Source organism: Oreochromis aureus, linkage group 1, assembly GCF_013358895.1.
Source record: "Oreochromis aureus strain Israel breed Guangdong linkage group 1, ZZ_aureus, whole genome shotgun sequence".
Classification (NCBI taxonomy): domain Eukaryota; kingdom Metazoa; phylum Chordata; class Actinopteri; order Cichliformes; family Cichlidae; genus Oreochromis; species Oreochromis aureus.
This window is the reverse complement of record NC_052942.1, coordinates 6,529,065-6,540,113: the sequence shown is the minus strand read 5'-3', so window position 1 is coordinate 6,540,113 and position 11,049 is coordinate 6,529,065. Positions and strand designations below refer to the sequence as shown.

The 11,049-nt window shown below is 41.1% G+C and overlaps 1 protein-coding gene across 1 annotated transcript; it reads left to right on the top strand.

Moving 5' to 3' along the window:
• Window positions 1-258: 258 nt before the first annotated feature.
• zgc:153993 (uncharacterized protein LOC767645 homolog) lies at window positions 259-8,558 on the top strand. The gene is made up of 6 exons (XM_031744109.2): window positions 259-588; window positions 1,441-1,489; window positions 4,456-4,617; window positions 6,847-6,979; window positions 7,425-7,529; window positions 7,626-8,558. Exons 1-6 carry the CDS (start codon window positions 525-527, stop codon window positions 7,722-7,724), a joined length of 612 nt encoding a protein of 203 aa, XP_031599969.1. The 5' UTR covers window positions 259-524; the 3' UTR covers window positions 7,725-8,558.
• Window positions 8,559-11,049: the final 2,491 nt, after the last annotated feature.

Here is an 11,049-nt window from a genome sequence, read left to right as displayed (position 1 = left end):
AGCGTCTATCTTTTGCGATCAGAAATGAACGAGAACAGGCGCTGCCGTAAAGGATAGTGTTGAAGCCCAAGAAAATTTATAGTGTGGATAAGAGGCGGCTGGCTTCATCGCAGCGCACAAATGACGGCTCACTTGACCGCGGTAGTAAACAAACAAAAAAACGCCATCACTAACATAATCTTTAAGCGGGCCTTGTGGCAAGTGTCCAGCTTTGACAATGATAGTTCGCACGGAGTATCTGAACTGTGGAAGAACACAAAGTAAAACAGATAAATACTCTTCTGTGGGCAGGTTTCTGGGCGATTGTCTCCATCTGTGGGATATCTGTGAGGCGTGTCCACGTACTGCTGGTCCCGTCGCTACGATACTTCCGTATCACTTCCGTGTTCTTCTCTTGAAAGACGGGTTTCCACAGACTAGGTAAGGACCCGTGACTTCTCTTGGTTGTACTGGGTCGAGTTAGCGTTGAACATTAGAATAGCTAAAATTTCGTCCATCTCCGCGCGGACTCAAAGTTTGGCTCCATGGCTGACGGCCGAGAGGGGGAGAATCCGGAGCAGGAGCCTAGGGGCGCCGCGGGTGGAGACGGTAAGTGGAGACATGTTTGGTTCAGCCGCTGAAGTTGAAAGGCTAAACGGAGGCAAAAGTATAACGAGTCCGAACCGGAATAAAAAGTTAGAATTAAAGAATTGCTTCTAACTACTTTTAGACTTTATTACCAGCGGGCTGGTGTGTTCGAGATCACCTTGGTTCCTGTCACTAAACCCGAGCCTGGTTAAGCTTAACGCGGCTGTGCCTGCTGACTGCTTTGGATGATCCCAAGCGGGACATACGCCGACACAGTGTGTGCTTTACAGTCTCAACAGGCCGCTGTCGGTCTGCTAGTTGTCACCAGGAAGCCTGTCTGGACTATGCTACACCTCTGATAATTATGGCCACTCGTGACGTCACATGAGGACAAGTTTAACGGCCTAACTTTAATGTAGTTAACTGATAATGCGACTATTAGAGACTGCAGGCTGGTGGAGTGAACGTGAATAGTATTTTCTTTATATCTGCTTTAACCAGAATTCTGCAATTAAATCCAAAGACAGCCACAAAAAGTAATTCTTCACTGCTTTGTCTCAAACAGCTGTTTCACAGTAGACATTACAGGTGGAAACAGCAATCTTGGCAAAAGTGAAAGCAAGCTCAAACTACCTCAGAAAGAAACCACACTTCATGTTCTTTGATTAAATCAGTGTATCTTTGTCCAGTAAGAAATGATGACATAAGTTGGTTGGCAGTTTTTAAAAACTTCAATGTGTTTTGTACTGTTTACATTGCTTTACTACTGATTGTAAAGGTTTTGTATTATGGCAGGAAAAAGCCCCCCCCCGCCCCCCACCTTGAATATAAATATGAGTAAATAGTCTATTAGTTATCTGCTTGCTCTTCCAGATGTCATTGATGATCACATCCTCGAAGAAGGAGCGGTTGTCTTTAGAGGGTAAGTCTCAACGTTGTCAAAGGAGTTTGCAAAGAAAAAGCGTCTGGACTTTTTTTCTTTGCAAACTCCTTTGACTACGATGACCTGGATGACTGAGAACCTTCACAGACAAGTCTCAACGTTGCTGTACGGTCATACCCATGTGTTTGACCGTAAAAAGTCGCTACATTTTAAACTGAGAATGGATACAGAAAGTTGATTCTGTTCATCTAGATGTAGTGTTTTCAGTGGGAGAAACATTTCATCACTTTTCCAAGTAGGGCTGTGCGATATGAACAAAATCTCATATCCCGATATAAGACATTTATCGTCCCGACAACGATATATATCACAAAAAGTTTACATTTTCTGTAAATTCTGTGAATCTCGGGCAACTTGACTTGCATGAAGTGTTTTCAGCTGAGCGTCGAGTCGAGTGTTAAATAAGTTGAAATGGCCGCAGCTTTCTTTGTTAGTAGTTATTACAGGGTGTGCTGCGGGAAAAAGCCTGTTCTGAGGTTTATTTTTTTACCACCTGACAGCTCTTTTTAGCTTCTCGTCTGTAAACACTCTACATACTATTTCACGTGATTCAGTTTATTTTGAAAAATCTCAAAAGGATCTTCAGCTTTATTGTGAAAGGTTTATGTGGAAAATAAACAAGCGGACGGCGGAGCCACGCAATGCTTTTACCGTCGTTGTTGCTAACAATAACGCGTAAAAACAGTCGCTTGTCTGTCCGTAGTGTGGTTATATTAAATATAACAGAAAGATAGAAGTTTAAGAAATTCTACAGTTGCCATCAAAACAATGAAAAAATATTGCCGTAAACAGTTTATTTTGCGACACCACGAAACAAGTGATAGCATAGTATGAAACAATAGACGTTTTCATATCGTCAACCGATATATATCGTTATATCGAACAGCCCTACTTCCAAGTGAAATCTTCATTCTCAGCTGACTGCAGGTTTCCCCAACATGATAAACAGTGCATTTGAACTAGCACGACTGACTAACAGTGGGCCGCGAGGTCAGCTTCAGGATAGCTATTAATTAAACTGACATCTCCATTGATCAGTATCCATGAGTACTATTCAGAGGTAGAAGGGGAATAGCTGCAATCACAGAGCTGTAGATGGTGAAAGATGTACTCTTAAGTCTCCATCCATATACTCTATTGCAATTCAATTCAGTTTAATTCAATGTATTTATATAGTGCCAAATCACAACAACAGTTGCCTCGAGGTGCTTTATATTGTAAGGTAGAGACTCTACAATAATACAGAGAAAACCACCTGTGAGCTAGCGGTTTGGTGACAGCGGGAAGGTAAAATGCCCTTTTTAACAACAAAGAAACCTCTGGCAGAATAAGGCTCAGGGAGAGGCAGCCATCTACCAGTTGGGGGTGATGGGAGAGGAAGGCAGATCAAAGACACACTGTGGAAGAGTGCCAGAGATTGCTTATCCTTGTCAGGGTTGCGGGGGGGCGAGGGCTGGAGCCTATCCCAGCTACCATAAGGTGAGAGGCAGGGTACACACTGGACAGCTCGCCAGTCTGTCACAGGGCTAACACATATAGAGAGACAACCATTCACACTCACATTTACATCTATGGGCAATTTAGAATTACCAATTAACCCAACCCCACTAACTGCATGTCTTTGGACTGTGGGAGAAAGCCGGAGTACCTGGAGAGAACCCTTATAAACAAATCTTGTGTAAATAGAGGAAAACAGTTCTTCGTACTTTTTTAACATGCGCACTGAAGGACATATGCTGGTCAAAAATAACTTCAAGATTCCTTACGGTGTTATTAGAGCCCAGAATAAGCATTTGGTTACATACTGTATTTCTATGATTTTCAGGGTCGAGTACAATAGCTTCAGTTTTATCTGAATTTTGAAGCAGGAAATTAGAGGTCATCCAGGTCTTTATGTCTTTAAGACATTCCTGCAATAACTAATTGTTGTGTGTTATCTGGCTTCATGGATAGATAAAGGTGGGTGACATCTGCATAGCAGTGAAAATGTATGCTATGCCTTCTGATGATACAGCCTAAGGGAAGCATGTATAATGTAAACAGAACTGGTCCTAGCACTAAACCCTGTGGAACTCCATAATTAACCTTAGTGTGTGTAGAGGATTCTCCATTTACAAGAACATCTATTAGGTTGCAAGACAGCTAGGGACCCAGTGGGCGAGCAGTCATTCCTGTTATACTTCTTTGAAGTCCGTGCCTCTTTGCCTGCTCATATCAGCATTACCTTTTCAGGATGTGCACTGTACGTGTAAATAGACTGTAGAGTCCTGGGCTAACAATGTAGCAGAGGTTGTTTGGTCTGAACAAAAATCACAACACTGATCATAGGTAGGTTTTACATTGAGCTTGTAGTTTATTTTGCAGACAAAACTTTAAAAAAAAATTATAATGGTACTTTCGCTATATAAATCTGCATGTACAACCGGTCACAGCAGATGGTAAATGACAAATGAATTGGCTTTTCTTTTCCACCTGAGCACTCAGTGCTTCATACAAGCACTTTTTATAATGCTGATGTGCTTTCTAACAACAACTTGGGGTTAGGTGTCTTGCCCAAGGATATTTGCACGCAGAGTGTAACAGCCAGGGATTGAACCACCAACCATCTAATTAGTAAATGAACTGCTCTACTTCCTGAGATACAGTCCCCCTAATAGATAGCTGCCCCTCCCTGAGCCTGGTTCTGCTGGAGGGTTCTCCCTGTTAAAAGGGATTTTTTTTTTTTTTTTTTTTTTAATTTGCTTGCTCATAGGGTGTCTTCTGATTGTTGGGGTTTTCTGTTTTCTCTGTATTATTGCAGGGTCTTTCACCTACAATATAACGCGCCTTGAGGTGACCGCTCTTGTGATTTGGTGTTGTTTTAAGTTTACTGAGGAGAATCTTTGTATAATAAAATTGTGGGTGTTTTTTTTTTTTTTGTGTGTGTGTGTGTTGGTCTGCTACAGGTATGTGATTGCACATATAAACACAGAGGACCCTAGTCGACATGTGACTTCTGAGGATTTGGGAGGAAGGCCAGATGAACAACAGGATCCACAAATCAAAGAAGTGGTAGAACAGCTGCGCAAGATAGCGGACAGTTTAAATCGGAATGCTGAACTTCAGAGGTGAGCTGCATCAGCTGTTTCAGCAGATTCTTTGATTACCAATTAATTGATATGCCCTTTGCACATCATGCTGACACTACTATTGGCAGATTTACAATGCAAAACCTCACTTTCTTTTAATGTTTTCAAAGTTCAATGTGTTTAAATCAATTTTTAAATATTATGTAAATGCTTACATACTTTTGAATGTGACTGGTGACACTAAAATGCAGGATTTCATCACCCATCTCTCCTAATATCCCGGTGCGATATCGTAACTCATGTTAGTTGAAGTTCACTCAATACTTCCAGTTGTAGCGATGAAAATCTGACCACAGGGATGGGAAAAATACAAACTGGAATGTGTAATTTCTTGAGCTTTGACCATGGCTCTTTCCATGATGCTATCTCGTAGCACAGTGGTACTGACTGGAGAATTGGCTCCACCTACTGCTACTCTCTAGCAGTGGATTGAACTATTGAGTCACTTTCTTTAACCCCTCAGCTGTAAAAGGCTGATGTGGCATTGTGGTCACCATGCTGGGTGAACGGACAGCATGGGTGCTCAAGTTTGTGAATGCGATAACTTGAGAATTTTGACATTAACCCTTTAAACCAGGGGTCCCCAATCCCAGTCCACGAGGGCCGGTGTCCCTGCAGGTTTTAGGTGTGTCCTTGATCCACCACAGCTGATTTAAATGGATAAATTACCTCCTCAACATGTCTTGAAGTTCTCCAGAGGCCTGGTAATGAACTAATCATGTGATTCAGGTGTGTTGACCCAGGGTGAGATCTAAAACCTGCAGGGACACCGGCCCTCGAGGACTGGGATTGGGGACCCCTGCTTTAAACCCTAACCCGTCACCGGTGATGGTTAGCATTTTTAGCAAGGGTAGGCAACTCCAGGCCTCGAGGGCCGGTATCCTGCAGGTTTTAGATCTCACCCTGGGTCAACACACCTGAATCACATGATTAGTTCATTACCAGGCCTCTGGAGAACTTCAAGACATGTTGAGGAGGTAATTTATCCATTTAAATCAGCTGTGTTAGATCAAGGATACATCTAAAACCTGCAGGACACTGGCCCTTGAGGCCTGGAGTTGCCTACCCCTGGTTTAAAGGGTAAATTAGGTCAGGGTTTAAAGGGTTAATCTAATGGGTGCAGCTACTAAATGGGCGTTTATCAATATGCGTACTTGTGCGTACTTGCGTTCTCGTGTACTCGTGATACGTCATCAGTCGGAGACCAAGTACTGTTCCAATTGGCACGCATCAAGCCGAGAACGCGAAAAAGTCCCGGATGTGTTCTCGATCCGCCCGCTTTATCGAGCATGCATCGGTGTGGACTTGGGACAGCTATATATCCCAGAATGCATTTCGTCCAAAACTCAACAGCGGACTCCCGGCACATCGTTTTCAACCCCCCCCCGCTCGCGGACTTCTCACTACTCAGGTTAAAGAAACTCCAGCAGCTGTCTATAGTATTGAGTGTCCACTAGAATAGAAATAAAAGTGTTCTAACATCTCACCTGCTTTTTTTTTATTAAGGTATGTACACGTATGTACATGTACACTATTTTTTATTAATAGAGGTTTCACTACTGAGGTTAAAAATGATATATAAGTCACTTAGATCACTTCTAAATGTTAATGTTTGGTTTATTTCAGTGTTTTATTTGTTCCTGAGTAAACCGGTTTGGCTGTGATTACAGTTAAGCTTCATAACATGTTACTCACAGTTAAATTAGGAGGGGACGGCAGTAAAAACTCCGGACCTGTGACATCATCACGTACGCAGGTGTTCCAATTGTACATATCGCGAGTCCGTGCTCGCGTTCTCGGCGGGTACGTACTCACCGAGAACGCGAGTACGTACTCGCGTACTTGGGCATTGATAAACGGCCAAAATCTCGGTCAAGTTCGGATCTCAGTGACTTCGACCTTGGGGTCAGAGGTCATGTCTTCTGAAAATCTTGTGAACACATTAAAGAGAAAGATGTCATCTGAGGTTTTCAAAATGATACCAGGAGGCTGAGGGGTAGCACTGGTGGCCAGCAATGTTTTTTAAAGTTTTTGTGGAAATTCAGATTGTTTGTGTGGCATTTGAATGACAAGTCGGTATACAATAAAACTGCTGAGCAAGCATATCTTAACTATGAACAGTACTTGCAAGAAAAACTTGGGTCAGTAAATCTGTTTAGTCAAATGAAATCATTCTCATATTTGAATGTGTCCATGTCCTCCCATCAGGCTGATAAACCAGGTTCAGGGGAACTGTGCTCAAGACGTCTTCATGACTGTTGCAAGAAACATCTTTGCTGATGGTATCAACTGGGGTCGAATAGTGGCTCTCTTCCATCTGGCCTGTAAACTTATACACAAGGTAAACCATCTGCTACAGCTATTATTCTGTGCTCCCTGCCTGTCAGAATCTTTCTCTTCATGCTGGATATAGGAAAGGAATTTCCCAGTGTGTCTTTTTCTCACACCCACCAAACGTACAAACATAATGGCTGTGAGAAAAAGCCAAAAAAAAAGGACCGCAATTGCTGTGGCACCAACTTGTTGCAGCCAGTGGGCTTAACAGCTTTTCTGGTGGAATCTCTGCACTGTGAGTAATGTTACCTCACTGAGGTTCCAGTATGTTCAGCAACGTGTTCAAAATTCCTCACATTAATTAAAAGGCAGTAAAGTGCAGAAATACAGACTTACAGTAAGTGTGCATAAAGGGCTAACAATGCCTGCAGGAGGGTCTCATTCACATTTGACAGCAGGGTACCTACAACTTATGTTAATTGCTTTGTTCCATATCCGTTTCTCCTTTAAAGGCTATTACCGCCAATCACTTAGAGAACATCCAAATGATCATCAGCTGGGTCCTCCAGGTTATCAGAGAGCAGGTCTACAGCTGGCTTGTGGCGCAAGGGGGCTGGGTAAGTGATTAAACGTTCATAAAACTCATTACGGTCTCCTGTTTGGATGCCTCAGGTACATCCACGGCTCCTAATATTGATCTCTTGATCTTGCAGGAGGGGGTGATCCGTGGTTTTTCTCGATGGAGGACAGCAGCCATGGTAGCATCAGTAGTATTGGTGGTAGCCTTCGTTTACTACCGGAAAGTACGATAAAAACATCGGACCTCACAACCAAGACTGCAGTGCCTTCATCTGGATACATTCAGCTTGTTAGGAAATGTGTCGCAGTCACTCCTCAGCCTCCATCTCATTAATAAGAGGAGGTAAAGTACTGTACTTAAAGGGATGGATCTTTTCTTGTCTCAGGTTTCAAAGAACAAAAGCGCTTTTGCGCTTAGCATCTCAGCCTTTCTTCACTAGCAGGTAATCAGTGCCTCCCATGGATTTCTGAGCTGCTGTATCTAACACTGGAGGCTCTCAGCTGTCAGCAGATGCTGCTGTTGGACTGGATCTTACCTGAACCACACCTGAGGCTCGAGTCAGTTCAGACTGGGTCTCATGTCTGTGCAAATTTTAGATTCACTGTGGAGGACACACAGAGACCCGAGGGAGTTTACAACAACATAATTATCTTAATTAAGCCAACTGAATGTGCCATATTTTCACCGTAGCTTGTGCCTGAAATTTGAATTATGTTGTATTCTGTCTCAATGACAGTCTTGTTGTCTCTTTAAAGTCTTTTTATATACTTGTTTAGGTTTCTCGTATCAAAGGACTTAAAATCACACTGTAAAAAAAATGTTGCAAATGTTCCTTATGGATTTTAAAAAATGGACAAGAATCCTCAAAATGATCACACGTCATGTAGAGTTTTTCTGAAAGAGTTCTTCACTGAACTGTTTCAACAAAATTTGAAATTACAGAGGGAAAAATGTGCTGGTTAAATGAGCTTTTATCAAGAAAACAATGTTTAAAAAAATACAGTGCAATGGTTTGGAATAAATGTAAAACCTATTTAATTAAAACAGTAAAAAGATATCATAAATATTCAGTGTTTGTTTGGTTCTTTTTCATATGCAAATTTAAATAAAAAAAGAAGGGCAACAAAAGACCTGAAATGTTGTTTACAAACGTTGGGGGGAAAAAAAATGCAGAAATGCTGCTGTCTCCTCTGGGCCTGAATTCACTAATAATGAAAAACCATTCTCTAGTTTGACCAAAGAAAAAGTGAAATTCTGCCTTGGCAAACACAGATGTTACATCCTCCAGGGCAAAAAGAGGAGGCGAGACTAGCTTGTATATCATCTCTGTCATGAGTATTTTACACACCTGTACAGCACCATTAATGATGAAAAATATACAGGCACTGGTCAATTTAATAGGAACACCTGTTCAACTGAGAGTTAACGCAGCTAATTATGTGGTAGCAACTCCATACATTTAACCATGTAGACATGGCCAAGATGACTTGCTTAAGTTCAAAATGAGCATCACAATGGGAAAGAAAGTAACCAGGTGCATTCTGTATCAGGGAATTTATTTTCTAGACTTCCTGAAGTTTTTTTTTTTCCAGACTGTTGTTTAAAAAAAATAAATAAAGACAGCATTTTTTGAAATGCATTGCCAGCATTAAATCCAAAATTAACAATTACTAATGACTTGGTCGCTGTCTCCAAAAGTTGATTCTGTTCATCTGGACGTAGTGTTTTGTGGGAGAAATGTTTCGTCACTCATCCAAGTGACTTCTTCAGTCTCAGCTGACTGCAGGTTTCCCCAAATCTTATAAACAGTACATTTGCATAATGACTGAAACCAGCCCACTGAAGGAACAATGGGCTGGGAGGCCAGTTCCTTAATCATAATTATGCAAATTCTCATTGGTCTCTGTGTGTGTTCCGTCATGTCTTGTTCATTCAATCCACTTAACAATTGGCAGGTCTATTTGAAAGTAAATAGGAAGAGGTTATCTTAAGTTTGGGGTCTGCAAATCTCATAAATCCATATTTAATTCACAACAGAACATAGAAAATGTCATATGTTTAAAGTGAGAACCATTTAAAGAAAAATATGAGCTCATTTTGAATTTGATGGCAGCAACATCTCTCAAAAGATTTGGAACATGGATAAGTTTCCCACTGTGTAGCATCCTGTTCTTTAATATCCATAGGTAATCGTCTGGGAACTGAGGAGAGGATTGTTGTCCCATTGTTGTCTGATGGAGGGTTCGATTTTGGTGATGCTCCAGATGTTCTCAGCTGGTGAAAGGTCTAGAGTCTATACTGCAGGCAGGCCAGTTCAGCACCCGAACTCTTCTGCTAAACACACATGCTGCTGGAATAGATGCAGATTATTATTATCAGCTCCAGATGAGAAGAAAATCTACATTTTCCAACATCTTTGGGATAGTTCCAAAAAAAAAAGACTGTACATGATGACCTCCAGCAATGAAAGAAGGCATTTTTAATGAAAGATAATTTAGCCTCCCGAGAGATTGCAGATGCAAATTAGTTGTAAGCAATGTCTGGTAATGGCAACATTTCTGTTAATATTTACATTGTCCTTTCCTGGAGAAAATGACTCAAAATTCAAAAGATGACCTGGGACCTGGTCTGGTCCAGGGTTTCGTGACTAGGACAAAACATGCTTCTTCTAAGCTTAAAATAAAAATGAATTAACTGCTCCAATTACACTAGACTTTGTCTTTCTCCTAAACTTTTAAAAGTCCTCCATTTCGAACATTTTCTTTTTAAACCTTTGGCAACGTTTGAAGGGAAAATCTTTGAAAACATAATATAAGAATTGTCTCAGAATTTTGTCACTAGGTATAAGTCATTGTACCATAAAACTTTGTGAATATGGGGCAAGATCTTTAAAAATAGGCTCCTAAGTTCAATACAAGGACCGAAGCTGTGGACAGAAAGGGAATATTTGGCAACTGGAAACACTGCGAACAGTTTTCAGCATGTACACGGATTTAAGTTGGTAATTCGTGATGTGCTAATAGCCCAGTGTCTGTACAAGAATGGATAGGAGCAATGACAACAGTTTTTCTGAAGGTTTCACAAAAAACTGAAATAACAAACCTCTGCAGCTGGTTTCTTAATATTCTACCTAATTTGAAATGGCTACCCCCTGTGAAAAGGGGCAGCAAAACACTGTAACTGAAGTAGATAAAGTTTTTTGTTGTAAATAGCAAAAGTTGTACAGTACCACTTTTAATTAGGGCATTTGAAATCCAAAGTGTCTGGGACACTTACTGGGAGTTCATTGTAAAGCAAACAAACTGTAGCTGGTAATGTAGAAAGGCTTCTTAGCAGTGGTAGATGACTTACCTCATCAAGCGTTTATTTATACCATTTCTTATCTTTGAACTATTTAGTTTTACAAAAGAAAAAAATCCATTTAGTAAACATTTTACTACTAATTTGAACTGTCAGGGGTTTCAAACTGAAATGAGCTGTGGGCCACTGCTGGGACTGTCATCTCATTGGATGGCCACTTTAGTGTTCAGGCAGTACATAAAACCCCAAACAAATAA

Excerpts from the sequence above, each read along its gene's own strand:
- zgc:153993 (XM_031744109.2), top strand. The coding sequence starts at position 525 with ATGGCTGACGGCCGAGAGGGGGAGAATCCGGAGCAGGAGCCTAGGGGC. Across the intron at positions 6,980-7,424 it reads CCTGTAAACTTATACACAAG|GCTATTACCGCCAATCACTT; the intron begins GTAAACCATCTG and ends TCTCCTTTAAAG. Across the intron at positions 7,530-7,625 it reads TTGTGGCGCAAGGGGGCTGG|GAGGGGGTGATCCGTGGTTT; the intron begins GTAAGTGATTAA and ends TTGATCTTGCAG.